General features: G+C 46.0%; 2 protein-coding genes across 2 annotated transcripts in view; both read left to right on the forward strand.

The window, feature by feature from the left end:
* The window catches only part of TMEM108 (transmembrane protein 108), a 218,919-nt gene extending 209,884 nt beyond the window's left edge, over positions 1 to 9,035 (forward strand). Inside the window, exons 4-5 of the mRNA XM_023735960.1 lie at positions 2,857 to 3,011; positions 8,913 to 9,035. Of these exons, the coding sequence (XP_023591728.1) occupies positions 2,857 to 3,011; positions 8,913 to 9,035 (278 nt within the window). The remainder of the gene's footprint in view (positions 1 to 2,856; positions 3,012 to 8,912) is intronic.
* A 4,284-nt stretch (positions 9,036 to 13,319) lies between these two features.
* The window catches only part of BFSP2 (beaded filament structural protein 2), an 88,893-nt gene continuing 80,829 nt past the window's right edge, over positions 13,320 to 21,383 (forward strand). The window contains exon 1 of the mRNA XM_004381452.3: positions 13,320 to 13,869. Coding sequence (XP_004381509.1) covers positions 13,381 to 13,869 — 489 coding nt within the window. The 5' untranslated portion in view covers positions 13,320 to 13,380. The remainder of the gene's footprint in view (positions 13,870 to 21,383) is intronic.

The following is a 21,383-nucleotide window of genomic DNA, read 5'->3' on the forward strand; positions in this document are numbered from 1 at the left end:
ATTCTGCAGCCCGTGCCCCCTAGGTTAGCAGCATGGCCTTGGGCAAACTCACTTCTCAGTTTCCATTCCCCACTTTGTAGAATCACAGTGCAGGACGGGGAAGGAACTTATATTGGTTCAGCACTCACTGTGTGCCAGGGAGTATGCCACATGCTACCAAATGCATGATTTCATTTACTCTTCCCACAAATACCCCTCTTCCTTTGAGAAGCATGCACACTGTGCAGATCTGGCTCACGTGTACATGTTGTGCCCCTGCTCACAAGTGTTTTGTGTCTGGCAGTGTTGTGTGTGTCATGATGAGATACAACCTTAAAAACATGGTAATTGAAGAGTCACTTTGTCCCAAAGTAGGAAACATCTGACCCCCCCATCCCCTTCTCCCCCCCCCCGCCCCCGGCTCTGAGAAGAGAACACTTATCCCATTTCCCAAATGTTTTCCCTAACCCATTCTTTATGGCTTCTGTTTCACCGGCTTGAATCCCCCACACTACTTCACTTTCCCAGTTCCAGGAGCAGGGTGGAAAGGTAGTGACAGTGAAGAATGAAGAAACCAGGAAAAGGGAGAGGGGGCCTGGGGTCTTGTCCCAGCCCTGCCCTTGCAGACTGGGACTTGGAGCAAGTCAGCGTGGTACTTTGGGCCATAATTATCTCACCTGTAGAATAAGGAGGTGGCCTAAATTAGCAGACTTTCAGGCTGAGCTCTGCAGCCCCCCTCATCAACCCCATTTCTTCTTAAACCACTTGAAGAAAGAGCCCTTTAGAAGGAAGGGAGGGAAGGTGGGAGGAGGGCCACGTCATTTGAAAACATCTATACCAGCTAACTCCAAAATCCCTTTTAGCACAAGCATTTGGAGATCTCTACACATTTTAAGCTTCTTTTTTTTAGAGGAGCTAGAAGAATGGTAAGCAAATTAGTCTTTTTTTTTTTTTGATCAAACATCAGATGAAATGAAAACTTGCCCCATCTCTTGACCTTATTCAGAGGCACGTTCAGGTTGAGGTGACAGCAAGGCAGGCAGCTGGGAAGACGGCTTCAGGATTCCTGAGAGCCCACAGGGGCCTAGGGTCTGGGCCCTGAGGTCTCAGTCCTGTGTGGGTGCCAGCATCTGCAGCTGCCACACACCATAGCATGCAACTTTTCCTGATGCTGACCAAGCTCTCAGGCCACTGTGGATGGAGCTGACTTCTGCTGCCCCCTAGTGGCCATTTCCACCGTGGTGCTGGCCTCTATGGACAGCTCAGCGGGGGTCCCCCACGTCTACCCCAGAGTTTCAGCCGCCTCCCAAGGCTCTGGTGGTGGTGAGCCTGGAACAGGATGTGCCCACTCCTCATTTACTTGCTTCTCCCCAAGAGGACTTCTGTCACCCTCATCATTGTGCCGTGTGAGCCTAGACAGTCTACCACCTCTCTGACCTCAGAAGCATTTCTTGTCTACCTGCCCAAGCCACTGTGTTCACACCTGGTTCAGCAACAAAATTCAAACGTCCTGCTTCCTCCCTGGAGCCCCGTGAGTCTCCGAGACTGAACAGACAGGGTCGCAGGTCAAGCGAGCGGCCGTTAAGCTGTGTAGAGCTGCCATCAGGCCCATGTGTGCAGTGTGGGTTTTTGCATCAGACTTTGGCCTGTCTTCGTGCAGCAGCATGTTGTGTGTTAACAGCATAGACTTTGGAGTTGGTCTGTCTGGGTTTGCTCTTGGGCAAGTCACTTCGACTCTCTGAGCCTCAGTTTTCCTACCTGTAAAATAGGGACCATAATAGTGCTGACCTTTGGGTTAGTAGGAGGATTAAATGAATTAATATTCTAAAGTACTTGGAAAAGTGCCTGGCACGTATGTGCTATGTAACTGTTAATGGCTATTGTTATTATTTTTGAGATGCTGATGGGAAGGAGGAGGAGAAGGTGGCCAGAGAAGCTCTTCGGTCAGGGTCCAAGACTTCTGCCCAGTGGTTTTCCTCTATGAGCGTCTGCTATCAAGGGGGCCCTCTGTGGAAGTCAGGGTCTTCTTTTGTAACATTCTCTGTGCTCTGCCCTCTTTCTGCCGTACTCTCACGAACACTCCTTATCAATCCAGCGGGGCAACTCAGAGCACACATGCCATTGCTCTGCAGCCAGGCTCTGGGACACCCTCCCACTGAATGAGCAAAGTCCACAGATACCCTCAAATGACATCCAAGCCTCTTGTCCCCAAGCACTGTGGATGCAGCCTCTAAACACTGCTGTGGCCTCATCTCCTACCTCACTCCCCCACACTCACTCCACTCCAGCTACCTGGCCTTTTCTCATCTCCTCATCTTGTCTCCACCTCAGGCCCTTTGCACATGCTATTCTCTGCCTGGAACACATTGCCCTGTTCTTCACATACCTGGCTCCTTACCCACATTCCAATCTCAGTTCTGAGGTCATCTCCTCAGAGAGAACTTTCATGATGACTGTAAAGCAGTCTATCTCCGAACTCCCCACCATTGTCTCTCTAACTTTATCCTGGTTTTTTTTTTTGTCTTGGAACATATACTGCTCTCTGAATTTACCTCATTTATTCATTTTGTTCATTACTTATGTATCATCTGACCCCCTCCGCACCCCACACACACACTAGAATGGAGGCTCATGAAAGCCGGGGGTCTTGTCTCCTTTTTTCACCCTTACCTCCCCAACATCTTAACAGTTTCTGGCATAAAGTAGGCACTCAACATATATGGATATTTGTTGAAGAATGAGTGAATGAATGAGATGAGTGGTTGAATGTATGACCGTCACAGCCCCACTTGGGAAACTGGCATTTGTCACCTGGCAATGCTGGCTCCATCCTTGTCGCTTCCCTCTCCCTCTCTCTGACCTGGACTCTCTCCACAGCTGTCTTGCTGACAGTGTGCTGCATGAGGAGGAAGAAGAAGACAGCCAACCCGGAGAACAACCTGAGCTACTGGAACAACGCCATCACCATGGACTACTTCAACAAGCATGCTGTGGAGTTACCAAGGGAAATCCAGTCCCTTGAAACCTCTGAGGTAATAAGCCCCACACCAAGGGGTCCCCCGGAAGTGCTGGGCCACTGCAGCAGGTGGAGAAGCACAGGCCCCAAAGAGAGCTGTGGAGTGTCTGCTCTTTTCTTCGGCCTTGCTACTCAGCTGTGCTCTGTGGGCCAGCAGCATCAGCAACACCAGGAGTTACAGGCCCCACCTCAGCCCTGCTGACTCCCAAATGCCAAGATCTTCATTTTACCAAGAATCCCCAGGTGCTTTTCATGCGTGTTAAAGTTTGGGAAGCACTGTTCCTGGGACTTTGGGTTTCTGGAAATAAGTCAACAAATATTCATTGAGGACCCATTTTGTGGCAGATACTGTCTGGAGGCTATGAAGATGATAGCTTGCCCTCAAGGAGCTCAGATTCCAAGATATGGTAGGAGGACGGCCCCCAAGCATCATTCAAAAACAGAACAAACTGGGGGAGATGCAGGAAAGGTTACAAAGAGTTATTGAAATTCAGGAGAGGAAGGACTTAATACTGATTGGACTAATCAGGGAAGCCTTCACAGTGGAGGTGCTAGGAAGAATAAACAGACTCAACAGGCAGAGTAAGACAAGGCATTCCAGTCAAAGCCTGAATGAAGGTGGACATTTTGCTAGGCGTGGATATCAAAGGAGAGAAGAATACACTGGGTCAGGAGGTGTTAGCCCAAGACACCAGGATGGCCAGTGAGAGAGCTGGACTTTGAACTCAGGTCTTTCTGACCGTAGAGTCTGTGCTCCTTCCACTGTCACACAAAGAGTGGGGCAGAGGCCAGGTGGGACAGGAAAGGTAAATGGAGGCCAGGTTAAGCACAGTCTTGAACGGGGTATTATGGATTTTGGACTTCATTCTTAGGCAGCAGAGGGTCATTGAAAGTTTTGAGCTGTTGGGTGACTCAGATTTAGAAAGATTGTGCTGATGACCTGGTGAAGGCACTCCGTACATGATCAATGAATGAGTAAGGAAGGAAAGGAAGGGTGATTTGATGGACGGATGAATGGATGAGAGGACAGACAGAAAGGCAGTCTAGAAATAGGTAGGTCGACTAGGGTGCAATTGAGATGGCCCAAGAGAAAGATGGTGGACATCTGAGTAAAGACAATGAGAGCGGAGAAAGTTCTTCTGGAGGTACAACCCCCCTTTGCCCCTGCATATCCATTCCCCACAGCAGCCAGGGTGAGCTTTTGTGAACATAAATGTGGCCATATCACTCCCATGTTCAAAACCCTTCTGTAACTTCCCATTGCTCTTTTACAGGGACTATGAGGTACCACAAGACCTGACCCTGGCCCAACTCTTCAGCCTCATGTCATGCCCCTTTCCTCCTCATTTGCTCAGCTCCAGCCACACTGGATTTCTTTTTGTTCCTTTATGACACCAAGTTATGTCCCACTCCAGGCCTATGCATGAGCTCTTCCCTCTCCTAGAATGTTCTGGCCTTCCCCCTCCTCAGAACCTTCTTCTCTTGTTCACCTCAATAACTCCTACCTGTCTTTCAGAACCCAGTTTAAACATCACCTCCTCAGGGAGCTCTTCCCTGACTACAGGCTGAGTTCACTCTGCTGTCATATGGTCTCAGTTCCCCATGCTTTCCCATCAGGCACTTACTAGAATTGAGATTATGTAGCATCTGGTCTGATACTTGTTTAATCTCTCTCCTCCATTAGAATAGTGAGGTGCCTCCACATTACTAAACCAATGATCAACAACAGCATTGGGACCATCGATCATCTCCTCCTTCAAACGTCTCTTCTCTGGCATCTGAGGCCCCACCCTCTCTGCTTCCTGGCAGCTACTTCTCAGTCTCCGTTATTAATACCTTGTCATTTTCCTGACTTCTCATAAGGCATGCCCAGCTTAGTCCTCCCACTGCTTCTCTTCTCTTTTAACTTAGTTCTACAGCTTTAAATTCCATCTCTACATCATGGACTCCCAAATTCCTGTCTCTAGCCTTGATGTCACCCCTTAACTCCAGACCCATATGCCCAGCTGCCTACTGCACATATCTAATAGGCATCTCAAACTCAATGTGTCCAAGACTGAATGCTTGATTTCCCCCTTCCCACCCCCAAACTGAAAATCTCACCTGGTGTTTCTCAGTTAAGTACATAGCACTGCCATTCGCCTTTTCCTCTCTCACCCCACATCCAGTCTGTCAGCAAATCCCACTGGTTCTTCCATTGTAGGTCCTGAGTACAAACACTTCTCACCACCTGCACCACTGCCAACCTTGTCCAAGCCACTGTCATCTTTCAAATCATGGATTGCTGCAGTAGCTTCCAAAAACAGGATTCCCCACTACTATCTTGCCACCTGCAGTCTGCCCGCCACACAGTAGCCTGAATGATCTTTTCAAGGCAAGACATCATGTCAGCATGGCTCCCCAATCCTCAAGTGGCTTCTCTTCACACTTTGAATAAAACCCAGCCTTCTCTTACTATATCCTTCATGATCTGGTACCTGCCTACCTCCTCAACCCCTCTCCTTCCACACTTCCAGTTGACCACACCCTCTAGCCACACCAACTTTTTTGCTATTCCCCCAACACCATAAGGTTGTCCCCAACTTAGAGCTTTGCTTTTGCACCTATGTGAAATGCTTTTCTCCCACGTACCTCTGTGACCCCTCATGCAAATGACTTCTGATGGCAACTACCCACTTAGGCCAGATGTCACAAGGCTGCCCTGACTTCACACACCAGCCACAAGCCCAGGAGTCCCCAAACCACCCTGACTTCTGACCAGCTGGCTACAAATTCAGGGTTGCCACTACCTCCTCAGGTTTGATAATTTGGCAGATTGACTCACAGAACTCAGGAAAGCACTATACTTACGATTACAATTTTATTACAGCAAAAGGATACAAATCAGAACCAGCCAAAGGGAAAGACACATAGGGCGAGGCATGAGAGGGTCCCAAACAGGACGCTTCCACTGTCCTCAGGGACACATCACCCTCCCGGCACACTGATGTATGATGATACACAGAGTAGTGTCAACCAGGGAAGCTCACCCAAGCCTCAGTGTGCAGAGTTTTTATTGAGGCTTCATTACATAGACGTAATTGATTGAATCATTGGCCATGCGATTGAAATCAATCTCCAGCCCTCCCTCCCTGCAGGTCGGGCTGATACCATGTGGCTCAGAGCTCCAACTCTAATCATATAACCATGTGTCTTACTAGCATCTTGAGTCATCTTATTAGCATAAATTATCCAGGGGCCCACCATGAGTCACCTTATTAGCATAAACTATCATGTGTGGCCCAAGGGGCTCGCAGTAAATAATAAAGATACTCCAGTCACTCAGGAAATCCAAAGGGTTCAGAGGCCACCTCTCAGGAACCAGAGACAAAAGCCAACCAAATTCTTTATTACACACCTCCCTTCCTTCAAGTCTCTGTTCAAATGTCGCCTCCTCAGGGAGGCCCTCCCTGACTACTCTGTACAAATTAGAATGCTCCCTACTCCCTTCGTTATTTATCCCTTTCCATGCTTTATTTTTCTCAGCTTGCTTCTTGCCACCTGGCACTGCATTATTCTCTCTCCGTTGACTGGTTTGTTGTCTGTCCCTGCTGGAATATAAGCTGCCTGCAGGCAGGAACCTCGTTTTTTTCTGTTCACTGTTCTATCCCACAGCACCTAATCAATGTCTGGCGTGTGGTAGGTACTTGGTAAAATGTTTATAAATCATGTTTACCTGATTTAGCCTAACACACAGTAGATGCTCAATAAAAATTTTTGTCTTAAGGACAAAGAGAGACACAGGCTTCGTGAAGGCATTGCGCTTTAGTGAGGCCAGTGCACGTCTTACACGGCAGACAGTATCCCTGCGAACTGCTATAGTGAGTGAAAGAATAGGTAACTTGGCAAAGGGGCAGTCCCACTTTAAGTGTTATCTTGGCAGAGTGATCAGTGGAAGCCGAAGCCAAAGGGTGCTCATAAGTGTGCTGTAGAAAAGGCCCTGCCCCTGCAGCATCAGGTTAGCCACTCCTGCACGGAGCCCCAGGGCCACTGTTGGACAGGAAGCCAGAGGCCTGGGAAAGCAACGCAGCCACAATAGAGCCAGCAGCCCGAGCTTGCTCGGCTTCAGAGTTGGTTCTCTCTGTTCCCTTCGCAGCAGGTTTACTCCCCTCACTCTGTTTTAGTGAGAATAATACAACAATTTGCTCCAGCTCTCTGGGCTCATACTATTTGAGGCTAAAGGCAGCAGCCCGGAGACATGCTCAGAGCCAGGATGGAGACAGCTGTCACTAACATGGACTGCAGACCATCCACAGAGTGGTCGTGTAGTCACGGGGCACATTCCACCATATTCTGCATCTGCGGGATATGTACTACTGCCTGCCCTTTAGCCACCAACTTTTGAGGCTGCCAAATGCTTTGCCTAAGCAGATTCCTCTGGTGCCCTGCTCCCCTCCTGTGGTGATGGAAGCAGGAAAATACAAACCAGGGACCATGGGCACAATTGTGCTGCCCAAAAGGTGCTTGGAAACTGCTACTCTTTCTTTCCACTTTCTCTACTCTCCTGTCCATCTCTCCTCCCCTCCCTCCCTCCTATCCTTCCTCCTTTTCCCCCTTCCGCCTTCCCTTCCTTCTACTCTTCGTTTTTTCTTCTTCTTTTTTGCCTTCATTATTCCAAATAATTTTCTCCTTTTATGGCTTCAGTGAACACTTGCTGTGTGAGAACTGTAAAGCAAGAAGCCAAGTCTCAGCCTCCAGAATTCCCTTCACGGCCCAACCCAAAAGCACGGCAGAGAAGAAGGATGTCTGTCCCCTCTCTGCCTGCTGCCTTGTTATCCTTAGAGGGCGGGCCCCAAGGCCACCTTTCTCATGGACACTCAGTTCATTTCAGACAAAGGAAAGTCTTGTCTTCTGAAGACATTTTATAAACAATGGACTTTTTCTTCTTCTTATCCGTAGAGCAATGCATAGCCCTCAAAAACTATGTATCTATGGGTTTTGTTTAAAAATAACTTTGAGAGAATTCACTGTGGCTTCTTAAAATGAGTATGTTTCTAAGCAAGTCTGGGTAAGCCAGTTACGCTTAGACCTACTGTTGGATTTTTGCCCTGGAACAACCTGTAAGTTCCAAGACTTCAGCTGTTTACAGTCAGGACAAGCCATGACTTTTTTCCCCCCTACATTAAAACCTGGACCGCAATCTGAGTGCAGCCATGTAGTGGCCCACAAATGCTTGAAGTCCTTGGTAGCTGTGACCAGCACCCTGCCAGACCATTCAGACGCCTCTGAGGTTGTGCAGACAGGCTGATTTTTCTCTCACCACTTACTGCCATCACACAGATTCGCATCTGCTCGACTCAGCACACCTAGTGATACAAGAAGCGGGGCCACAATTGTGACCAGGCTCGGGGAGGTTTCGAGAGTGGGGAGAATTAGCCCTCGAAGGGTGACTCAGATGCTGACAGGTGGGTGGCTGGAGAGGACAAAGGAGCAAGGATAGGGTGTGTTCAGGGAAGAAAAGCAGAGAGGTGTTGCTGGGCCCAGGGTTCTGGGAAAAAGAGGCAGAAAGAGGTGTCTGGGGCCCACTATGGACCAGGTTTGCCCTCTGGGACAGTAGCCAAGCTCCACATGCACCAGGCGCATGAGCCATTTTAATTTTAATACGAGCCATTGCGGACTTTGACAAGGAGAGCAGTGCCATCTCCAGCAACCTGGGGTGAGGATGATTCGGGAAGCAAGAAAGCTCTTTAGGAAGCTACTCTAAAAATCTGAAAGAGCAAAGTGGGCTCTGCACCTTTGCATTGGCAGTGGAGGGTGATGAGAAAAGTTTACCAAGCAATTCCATGCTGAAATACACATGCCCATGTGTCCGTTTCTTTAATAACGGCCGTCTCACAAGCCCACCCCAGCTCACACCTTCTCCTACCTCTCTCTCCAGGACCAGCTCTCAGAGCCCCGCTCCCCAGCCAACGGTGACTACAGGGACACTGGGATGGTCCTTGTGAACCCTTTCTGTCAAGAAACACTATTTGTGGGCAACGATCAAGTGTCGGAGATCTAGCTGCAGGCCTCGCTTTGCCATTCCCTACTTTTGGTCTCTAAATTATAAATACACAAATATATATATATATTATAAATATAACCTTTGTGTAACCCTGACTTAATGAGAAACATTTTCAGCTTTTTTTCCTAAGAATTGTCAACATCTTTTTTATAAGTGTGGTTAAAGAAACTTTACAGAACGATTCGTGGCTTTATAAAATAAAAGTATTTCTAAGCAAAGCAGTTGCATTGATTGCTTCTCTTGATAACAGTTCTTGAGCAATGGGGGTCCCAGGAGCCCCAGCCTTCTCCAGTAGAAACTTAAGTCCAAGTTGAATGTTAAAATGGTCAAGTGTGTGGCCCTTTGAGTGATTCTCAAAGCTCTGATTCCTTGTGATTAGATGTGACCCATTTCCTCTGCCTTCGTATGCACAGCAGTGAAAGGAGCTGGGCCACTGGGGGCAGGACCGCGGAGTCACGCACAAAGCAGGAGAAGGGAACACCTCATCACCCAGAAGACCAGTGCCCTGGAGCCTCACAATGGCACCAACTGCTGCCACGTTTAATTCCACCCAAGTTACCGGAGGCAGGCAGGAACACGCGGCCCTCAGGAATTGCATGGAGGACATCAAGGCATCCTTCAGCACACCCCCTACATCACACAACAGGGTCTCCAGGGCAGCCAGCGTGAGCAACCACTGAGCTAACTACATGCCTGCATTTCCCTGGTGGGAGAGACTCCCCTTGAAGTTCGTTCCTGCTTCCCCTCCACTACCTACATCTGCATTAAACTCTGCTGCCTTTTTCTCGAGAGGGTTTAGATGCAGATCCCAGCCCGCCAGCTTCTGAGTATTTACCTTTTGTCAAGGAGCAAATGTTTATTGAGGTTTCGAGGTTTATTTGTTTTCTCAAAAGGCAATCTTATTGTGTCCCTGGAAACATGTTTGGGATAGGTCTGTAATTTTAGGAACCTTCTTCCTGCGATCTTAAAAAACCAAGATTGCCAAAGTGAATCACTTGGGAGAAGACGCCCGTTAACCCCACTCGGCATTACAGATCTGCTTGTGGGGCCAGCACAATGACTGGCCCTCCAGCTCTGTGTTTTCTAGACTGCTCCCCTCCATCTGGGGTCAGCTGCCTGTGTCTCCCACCCCACGCTGCTTCCAGTATGGCCAGAGACACGAGAAAGACTTCCAGAGATGGGCTGCTTGTCTATTGTTTTTTCTAATAGATAGTGGCTGAGAGAGAAGATAACTGCTTTGACACTTCCTTTCTCTAAAAGAGAAATAGTTTGATAGTATATTTTGAATATAGATGCTATTATAGTCAGATTGGGAATTGAATGTTGACTCATATGTTAGTGTCGTCGCTGTGGTCTTTTTATCATGATTTCTTCCTTTCTTCCTACATTTTGCTTTAAAAAAAATATGGCCTTCAAAAATGTGTGTTCTCAATGTTGAATGAACCTACTTACCTGTGTTTGGTTGTTGTCTCTCTTCAAAGACTCTTGGACCCACAAAGAAGCAAGTTAAATGCTGTGAGATTCATTCTCTAACATGCTGCTGTCTGGCCTTTATAACTTATCATGATATTTCTGTTAGCTGTTGCATTTAACATATCAGTGTGTGTGTGTATGTGTGTGTGTGTATGTAGAGATAAATCTGTAAAGTAAAATTTATATATAATATATGTAATCAAAGGTACATATGTTATATATACTTATGTGGATGTATGACTTATTTTTCCTTATCCACAGAATTCAGCTACTGTGTATATATAAATAAACTTATTTTGTTAGCCAGAGGATTAAATTGCTAATATATTTTGTGTTCTTTTCATTTTAACATAACTTCCTTAAGCAGTACCCATGCCACCTTATGCCCATCTCTATTTTTTTAATCTGATTTAACAGCACATTGGGTTTTATGAGTGTGATGAGCTAGTAGGATTAGCCGTCTATCATTTGATAAAAATCCCTTATATTTGTGATTCCTCCAAAAGAGAATCATCTCTCTTAGGTCTTTAGAGACATTGGTATCAGTTAAGATGGGCCCCCTCCTCATTCTCCCCTCCCAGGGCTCCGTAGAATCATTTTGAACATCTTTGGGACAGAGCAATCTGAAGTTAACCTGGCCACTGAGGGTCACCATTCTGTAGAGAATAACAGTGCCTAAACATGTCACCTTTGCAAACAACTTCATCTGTATCTTGGACCCTTCATTTAGCCTGAGATGATACATCCTGCAGTTCACAAGAATGCAGACCCTTAGGCCTGTCAGTATCACCTACATTGTTGTTGGGTGCCGTTGAGTCAATTCCAACTCATAGCAACTGCATGTGACAGAGTAGAATTGCCTCATCGGGTTTTCTTCGCTGTAATCTTGATGGAAGCATATTGACAGGTCTTTCTCCCATGGAGCCACTGGATGAGTTTGAACCACTAACCTTTTGGTTAGCAGCCAAGCGCTTATCTGTTGTGCCACCAGGGCTCCTTATCACTCACACAAGGAGGATATTATTAGTACACAGTCTCATGTGCACCATGACCACGTCGGGTGCACCAGAGGTGATGCTCACAGCAAGAATGCCACCTCTAAATAAAGGATACTGCCAGCCTTTACTTGATCGAGTTGGTTCCTTAATCTGTTAATCAAATAACCAACGTTGATATTTATAAAATGCCTTTTGTGCCATCTCAAATAGATGAAGTAAAAGAAAAAAAGGAGGGGGGGCAGCATTGTGGTGTCCTAATCAGCAGGAAAGAAAAACACACAGAATATTCTTGTAGGTGAGCAGGGTTTTTAACTCTCTTGTGGGACCTTACATAGGTACTCTTCTCTAGTGATGGGAGACGGAGAGGGCCTAGGTCAGTCACTGGACGAGGAGCCAGAAGAGGCAGCTCTGCTCCTTTCTGGACGTGAGACCTTGGGCGAGTCATTGCAGCTCTCAGGGCCCTCATAAAATGGGGATACTGGCCAATTGTAGGGCATGTGATGATACTTCCAGAGTTGTGCAGTGAACCCCAAATGTACCTGCCTCCTAAAGCTGAATTGAGAAGTCAGTAAAATAAAGCATGGAAGCCATGCACGGGGGTGGGTTCAGTACTCACTAGAAGTTGGCTCCCTTCCCCTTCTCTCACTTAAAGTCTGTTCCCACATTGCAGGATCTGGGATAAATTTTCTGCTCTGGGTTTTGGTTACCTGGTTTCTCCAGAGTAAGACTTAAGTACAGTGGGTTTAGGTCCAAGTTGTCATGCCCTGGGGCGGGGGGCGGGGGGGCTCCTTTCTGGCCCTTGAGAAGTGACTGAGGGGCAACCCATGACAGCGTGCCTCGGTGGATGACTGAAATCCTGACTTGGAGTTCCCTTAGAGAGCTAACTGGAAAACCGCTCTCCTTGTTGTTTTTATTTATTTGTTTTCCAACAGATGAGAAAACAGAGGTGTGGAAAATGTCTGTCGCATAAGTGCCCAACATGTGTGAGACCCGAATTTGCTCAAGGTGCCTTATCTAGTGCCTCAGGCCAGTGTATGGCAAGCAAGGTCCAGAGCAGTGAGGTAGCTTGCAGCTGATGAACAGCAGAACTAGAACCCACCCAGCTTGATGGACCGTCCACCAACCCTGGCTCTCTCTGAGGACACCTCCCTTTTCTGAAAGACTTACCCAAAGACAAGCCTGCCCAACCTGCCCCCAGGAAGGGTGTTACAGGGCAGAGATAAGAAGAGAAGAAAAGAAGCTAGGGAGGGACCAGAAGCTGCTGCCAGGCTTGAGGAGGGTGAGGAAGCAATAGCCTGGGTTTGTTTCTCTAGAGCCCCCGGGGCTGCCTCGCCCCATGCTGGCTCACATCCATTTTCATCCTCTATTACCTGTGTTGACATGGGTGTACATTCAGACCACCAGCACAAACAGGCACTGAGATGAGGCCTGGAACACCAGGATGGAGTTTTGGCTCAGCCACTCACTAATGAGCTGAGGTCTCTTGCACCTCAGTGTATTCAGCTGTGAAATGGGGCTGCTTGAGACCTGCCTTGCCCTCTCTTGGGTAGTAAAAGCCTGTCAACACTTATGGCCCAATTACAGAAACCCAGATGAACCACTCCCACCGCCTGCACTGATCAAGCCTCCCCCCGCCACCAGCTGAACAATCTGGGAGGCTGGGCACATGACCCTGCAGAAAATGCCTGAGTGCCTGTCTGCAGCAGCCCTGGGCAGGGCCTGTCTCAGCTCAGCAAATGGTGGAAACTCATGGAAGTAGCAAACAAAGCAGCCTGGGGGGTGGGGGAGTTTCCAGAGAGGTCCATGACCAGGCCACTGGGACTGGAATCCAAAAGCTGCTGGACTCTAAACCCACAGAGGCAGAAGGGGAGATGAGCGAGAGGCGAGTGGTGGTGGAAGCACCCACAGGTGCCAGCTTCAGCATGTCCCTCCACAGGCGCAGGGCGTCCTTCAGGGGGACTCAGTCATCATCTACCCTGGAGAGCACCCTGGGCTCCAGGGTCAATGTCAGGGGTGGCCTGGTCCAATCACCTGTGATCTATGTAGGGACAACACCCAGTGGGAGCATAGGTGGCCAGGGTGCCCACGTGACCTGCCGGGCCCTGGGTATCAGCAGTGTCTTCCTGCAGGGCCTGCGGAGCTCAGGCCTGGCCTCTGCGCCCACTCCAGGCCTGGAGGGGGACCATGATGCTGCCGAGGACTTGGGGGGCTGCCTGGTGGAATACACGGCCAAGGTGCGGGCCCTAGAGCAGGTCATCCGGGAGCTGGAAAGGCAACTGCGGACCCACCTGGAGAGCAAGGCCGTGGGCTCCGGAAGCTGGGGCGCCCTCAGGGCCTCCTGGACCAGCAGCTGCCAGCAGGTGAGTGCCTGGGCCGTGCCTCCTCTGCAGAGGGACTGGAGGGGACACTGAAGGCTGCCTGTTGCACCATCTCTGGGGTCATTATCAGAAAGCCCAAGTGCTGGGGCAGGTGACGGGAGTGAGTGATCCAAGGCCCGAGAAACTGACCACAGACCCTTACACTTTCATGCTAAAAATACTAATAGTAATAATAACAATAACAACAGGGACAATGGCTACTATCTACTGAGGTTCACTAGGGGCCAGGCCCACACTAGTTCCTGTTTGTGCACTCTCTTCTGTAATGTTCACAAGCAATGTATGCAGTGGATCCATCATGGATTACATTTTTCAGATGAGAGAACCGAAGTTCACAGAAGTAATTTGCCCACGATCACACAGCTAACTGAGAGTTGGAACTGACATTTCAACCTGAAATTTTCCATCTCCAAAGCTTAAACTTGTCCCTTACTCTGGGCTGCCTGTGTCAACCTTTACTGTAGAGAAAGAATTTTTCCAGCCATCATCAAATTTAATACCACTGAATGGAGTGGTATTAAAAACAATGGGAAAATGGATGTGTGTTCCTGTATCCACCTATAACAGTACTGTCCAAAAGAAATGTATATGTAATATAAGCCACAGAACTAATTTCACAGTAAAAAAAAAAAAAACAGGTGAAATTAACGCTATATCTTATTTAACTCAATATATCCAAGATGTTATCATTTCAACATATAATCCAAAAAAAAAAAAAACTTGATATTTTAGTACCTTTAATGGCCCATCACCTGTCTGTCAATTTGTAGCACTGTGGTGACTTGCGTGTTGCTGTGATGCTGGAAGCTATGCCACTAGTATTTCAAATACCAGCAGGGTCACCTACGGTAGACAGGTTTCAGTGGAGCTTCCAGACTAAGACAGACTAGGAAGAAACCCCTGGTGATCTACTTCCACAAATTAGCTAGTGAAGACCCTGTGGATCACAACAGCACATTGCCCAACTGACTTGGGCCAGCGAGGGTGTAGGAGACCCTCTGTGAGATGGATTGGCACGGTAGCCCACAGGAGGGACTCGGATATACTGGGGATTGTGAAGATGTTGAAGGACCAGGCAAACGCTTAGTTCTGTTGTATGTAAGGTCACCACGTGTCGGAGTCGACTTGTTGGCAGCTAACAACAACATTTAACAGTACTTTTTTCCTGCTTTTGAGCAAAGGGGCATCACACATTATGTGGTCCGTCCTGGTTACAGGTTTCTGTATTATAAAGTTCCTTGCCGGTTCCCAACCTCTCTCTTCCTACGCCCCAGCTGTGTTCGACCCTCCCAGCCACTTTTCCTGCTAAGCACTCAAACAGACTGAAAACCCCCAGGCAGTGGGCAAAGAGTCTGAGGGGGACCTGGCGCCTGCACACTTCTCAAGGAGTGTTTCCCTCTCGGCCTTGCTAGCTGCTCCTGACTCCTTCTGCCACGCGAAGGATGCCGATAATCGGCTCTGGCCGGAACATCGGGCCCTTTCATCCTCAAATAGGCCAAACACAGGCTTGGAATTCAGCAGCCTCCCTGCCTGCCTCGGAGCTGTAGATAAAAGGAGAGGGGACGGAGGAGGTGCTCCCACACAGAGGAGACTCAGACTAAAAGGAAGGAGCTGAGGCCAGGGTGAGGGAGAAGCTGGCTGGGGAAGAAAGGGGAAGTGTCGAGGCTTTAAATTGTCACCACTCCATTAAGGAGCTGCGGAAATTAGTTGTCTCCTGGGGCGGGGCGGAAAACAACAGCTTACACCTCCGGTGGCAAAGCCTGGCAGCTGGAGGAGGAGGGGAAATCAAAATTACTGAAAGGTAAGAGGATTAGAATTTAAAATGGGCCTGATTTGAGTATTTTTCCTGTAGTTCTCAGTCTCCGTTTCTGTCCCTTGCAGGGAGACAGCCCCTGCTCTGGGAATCTACCTATCTGGAGAAATTGCTGGAAACTTAAGCAGTCTAATCAGGGCCAAGTTTCTCTCCTCATAGAACCTGTGGCCCTAGGAACTTTTTTTTTTTTTTTTTAAAGAAGAAACAAGAACAGTTCCTCTGCTGAGTGAAAAAAGAAAGGCAACAGGGTCATCGTTCATGATTCACAACCTGGTGTCCCAGAAAGGGGAGGGAAATGCCATGAGCTATTTTTAGCATCTGTACACCCTGAATTAAATAATACATTTACCCAAGACAAAGTTACCCAGCCTATTTCTTAACAAATACAATTTGTTTGGTCGGAGCAGGCCAGCAGGTCAGTTACTGTTAGCCAAGCTATAAGGGACCCTACAGTATCACTAAAAATATAACTGCCAGGAAAAAAATATATGCAGGGAGAGTGATGTGTAAGATTTCAAGAAATATTTTGATAGGCCAGGGAAGGCGGCAGGGGCATGAGATCACTCCCAAGGAGCTTGGTCAAGTAATATTAAAAAAAAAATCCATTGCCTTCTAGTTGATTCTGACTCATGGCAACCCCATGTGCTTCACAGTAGAACTACAAGTTTTCTTGGCTGTGATCTTATGGAACCAGATCATCAGGCCTTTCTTTAGCACCACTGAGGGTATTTGAACCACCAACCTTTCAAATAGTAGCCAAGCGCAAACCCTTTGTGCTACCCAGGGTCCTTCACTAAACTGCTTCCTAAGAGTGGCTTCTGATTTCCTGGGGGCTCTTGTTTTGCTAAGTAGAGTGTGTCTGGAATGGAGCAAAATTGCTCAAGAAAATAGGGAGAGACCGAGTCATCCCTCGGGACCTCTTTCTATGCCCTTCCCACATATCACATTCAGCAGCTCTTAAAATCTCTTAAAACCAGTTGAAACCAGTTGCCATTGCATTGACTCGGACTCATGGCCACCCTGCATGTGTCAGAGTAGAAATGTGCTCCATAGAGTTTTCAATGACTTATTTTTTGGAAGTAAATCACCAGGCCTTTCTTCTGAGGCACCTCTGGGTGGACTTGAACAACCAACCTATTGGTTAGCAGCTGAGCGCATTAACCATTTGCACCACCCAGGGACTGCAAGGTCCCTTAAAATATGAGGTCCATGTTGAGGAATAGAGTGTCAGGGGCATCAGTGTAGTGAAAAGTAGGGAGATGAGTTTCAAGGACTGAGGATTTTGAAGCCAGATAGCCTGAGCTCAAACTCCGTGCCCCTCCTCACCTCCACTTACTAACCTGAGTACTTCATTAATCTCTTGAGCTAATGATTTTGATCTAAGTTCTTCACTAATTTCTCTCTATCTCAGTTTCTCATCTGAATAATGTGGATATTTGGATACTTCTTTGACACAATAAAATATCATTAAGGGGAAAACATTAGAGGCCTTCCTGCAGAAGTAGGAAACAAGAAAAGAACGCCTGTTATCTATTACTTTGTAACATTGGTTAGAGGTAGTAGTTATGTGATTAGATAAGACAAAGCAATTGGAGGCATAAGAATTGGAAAAGGAAGAGGAAAAGTTATCTGTATTTGCAGATGGTGTGATTATATTTCTGGAAAACCTAAAAAGGATCAACATAAACATCGTACAACAAACAATAAAATAATTTCATGAAAAGAGCAGGTTATAAAGTAATCTCCTGTCGCAGCGGCGACAGTTGTCAGGGCGGCGGAGACAATAACCAATGCCTATAAATAACAACAAGAAATGGCCCAAATCCTTGTGAGACAAACAATAAAACCCTCCTGAAAGGCACAAAAGTAGTCTTGAATAAATGGAAAGAAACGACGTGTTCTTAGAAAGACAGTAGCATAAAGATGCCAGTTCTCCCTCCGTTCATTTATACATTTAATGCAATGCTAATTTTTAAAATACAATAGGTTATTTTTTTTTCTAGAACTAGATGGATGGATAAATTTTATTTGTAAAAACTAAAAGGCAGAATAGCCAGAAAAGCAAAACTGAAAAATAAAGCTGCGGGAGATGCAGCTTTACCAGACATTACATTATATTACATCAGGGTTAAAAAAGAAATTGTTGGAGAGGGGAAGTGCCTTTTTATTGAAGTATTTAAGCCAACAAACAAAACAACAATGCAACTGTAATAAAATGATGGATCCAGGCAATGATCATCAAATGGCCACTAACATACCCCTCCTGGTGGAGTACACACCACCACCTATGAAGCAGTCTTGCCAACAATAATAATAATAGAAACTGAATGTGATTAAGCCTCTAGATAACACAGCTAATTTACAGGAAATACAAGGGTCAGATGAACATATTAATTGACACCATGGGAGTGACATCAAGATTATGAAAAACTACTGGAAAAGAAGACCCAATTTTTTTCAGCAAATAAATTGCAATGAAAAAAAGAGAGATGAAGGGAGAAACCTATGAACTGAAAGAAACCAAATAGCTTTATCAACCAATGGAAATGTATGGGCTTTATTAGATCACTATTCAAGCAAGCTGTTAGAAAATATTAAACAAAGTAAGATGAACACTGACAATATTTGACAATATTGAGCAATTATTTTTAATTTTTAGGTGTGATAATGACAGTAAGACCATGTATTTTTAAAGCACCCTTATTTTTTAGCAGTACATACTGAAATATCTGAAGAAGAAATAATATATCTGGAATTTGTTTAAAATAATCCGGGGTAGAGTGTAAGTGTGCAGGGATGTAGGTGAAGCAAAATTGTTGTTGTTGTTGGGTGCCATGGAGTCAGTTCTGACTCATAGCTTCCCTATATACAGAGTAGAACTACTCCATAGGCTTTTCTAGGCTATAATCTTTACAGAAGCAGATCACCAGGTCTTTCTCCCTCAGGGCTGCTGGGTGGGTTCGAACCACCAACCTTTTGGTTAGCAGCCAAGTGCTTAACCATTGTACCACCAGGGCTCCTTGAAGCAAAATTAGCCATAACATTTATAATCATTGAAGCTAAAGAATGTGTATATGAGGGCTTTTATACCATTCTGTCTTATAATAAAAAAGAAGAAATAATACTTACCTTATAGTGTTGGTCCATGGTAGTAAATGAAACAACATATGTAAATTACCTAGTACATAATTAATGTCTAATTGGTGTTTTTGGAATTAAATAAACTTGAAGCTACACATAAGACAAGGTCCCTGGGTGGTGTAAATACTTTGCACTCAACTAACTGAAAGGTTGTCAGTTTGAATCCATCCGACAACTCTATGGGGCACAGTTCCACTCTGATACGCATAGGGTTGCCATGAGTCAGAATCGACTTAACGGGTTTGGGTTTTTTTTTTAGGTTTGTTGTTGTTGTTAGATGTTGTAGAGTCAATTCCAACTTATAGCGACCCTATGTACAACAGAATGAAACACCGCCCGGTCCTACACCATCCTCACAATCGTTGCTATGTTTGAGCCCATTGTTGCAGCCACTGTGTCAATCCATCTCATGGAAGGCCTTCCTCTCTTTCACTGATCCTACACTTTACCAAGCATGATGTCCTTCTCCAGGGAATGGTCCCTCCTGATAGATAACATATCCAAATATCCAAATTACGTGAGACAAAGTCTTGTCATCCTCGCTTACAAGGAGCACTCTGGCTGTACTTCTTCCAAGACAGACTTGTTCGTTCTTCTGGCAGTCCATGATATATTCCATATTTTTCACCATGATTCAAAGGCATCAATTCTTCAGTCTTCCTTATTCACTGTCTAGCTTTCACATGCACATAAGGCAATTGAAAATACTATGTCTTGGGTCAGGTGCACATTAGTCCCCCGAAGTGACATCTTTGCTTTTTAATACTTGAAAGAGGTCTTTTGCAGCAGATTTGCCCAGTGCAAATCTTGATTTCTTGACTGCTCCTTCCATGGGTGTTGACTGTGGATCCAAGTAAAATGAAATCCTTGACAACTTCAAACTTTTCTCCATTTATCATGCTGTTGCTTATTGGTCCAGCTGTGAGTATTTTTGTTTTATGTTGAGGTGGCTTATGTACATGTATTCATGAGTTGTTCAACCCACCCATGCTGTGGGAGTTTAGAGAAGGAGCAGGGTATTGACTGGTCCTCAGTGAAGCTCAATGTGGGGCTCAGAGAAGATGGCAGAAGACGGCTCTTCAACAGGGGCCCAGCAAGGACATAGATTCTAAGTCAGGAATAGGTGTGGCTGTCTATATATGGGGTAGCCTTCCTCATCAAGCCCAAGCTCTTCAGGGTTACTGCCCTGTCTTCTTCACCTCTATTTTGAGAGCCTGGTTCAGAGAGGATATACTATGGCACATACTAGGTGTTCAAGAAGTAGTTGGGCCATGAGGGCTGTGAATATGGAAAGAGAGGCTCAAGGTTTCACATCAGAACCCTGAAGAGAGAGCTTCTTCTTTTTTAATAGTTTATTTTTTGTTGTTGTTGAGAATACACACAGCAGAGCACACACCAATTCAACAGTTCTACATGTACAATTCAGTAACACTGATTATATTCCTCAACTTGTGCAACCATTCTCACCCTCCTTTTCCGAGTTGTCCTCCCCCATTAATATAACCTCACTGCCACCAAAGTTTCCTATCTAATCTTTCGAGTTGCTATTGTCAACTTGATTCCATATAGATAGTTCTTAAAAGAGCACAATGCTCAAGGCAGACATTCTTTACTAAACAAAAAACCAAACCTGTTGTTGCCTTCAAGTCGATTCCAACTCATAGTGACACTGTAGGACAGAGCAGAAATGCCCCACAGGGTTTCCAAGGAGTGCCTGGTGGATTCGAACTGCCAACCTTTTGGTTAGCAGCCGAATTCTTAACCACTATGCCACCAGGGTTTATTTACTAGCTAAACTAAAATACTGTTTGTTTTTAAGAAGACTTCAGGGGATATTTTTCATATAAGATTTAAGGTTTAAAAATTATGTCACAGCAGTAGTTTTGGATGTTCATCTAGCCTCCATGGCTCCAGAAAGTCTAGAATCCATGAGAATTTGAAAATCTGTTCTGCATTTTCTCTCTTTTAATCAGGATTCTTCTATAAAATCTTTGATCAAAAACATTCAGTAATTGTAGCCGGGCACCATCCAGTTCTTCTGGTCTCATGGCAAATAAGGTAGTTGTTCATGGAGACAATTAGCCACACATTCCAATTCCTCCTCCTATTCCTGACTCTCCTTCTTCCTCTGTTGCAAGAAAGCTTCTTTTAAATCTCAGACCAGATGTGAAAGACAAAGAAACAACCTAGATGTCCAATATAGCTAAGTAACTTGCCTCAGAATCCTTTACTGCTGTAAGAAAAGAAAAAAGAAGCTCATTATATATTGATGTGGAACAAGTGCTAAGATATACTGTTGAATTATAGGGCAAACTGCAAATCCCTGTGTATGCTCTCCTACTATTTGTATTTAAAAAAAAAAAAAAAAAAGGCAGAAAGTAGATTAGTGGCTACCAATAACTGAGGGGAGGAAAAGGAATGGGTAGTTTAATGTGTCAGAGTTTCTGTTTGGGGTGTTGAAAAAGTGTTGGAAACAGATAGTGGTGGTGGTTGCACACATTGTGAGTATAATTAATGTCAATGAATTGTACACTCGAAAATG

Source organism: Trichechus manatus, unplaced genomic scaffold (assembly GCF_000243295.1).
Source record: "Trichechus manatus latirostris isolate Lorelei unplaced genomic scaffold, TriManLat1.0 scaffold00084, whole genome shotgun sequence".
Taxonomy (NCBI): Eukaryota; Metazoa; Chordata; class Mammalia; order Sirenia; family Trichechidae; genus Trichechus; species Trichechus manatus.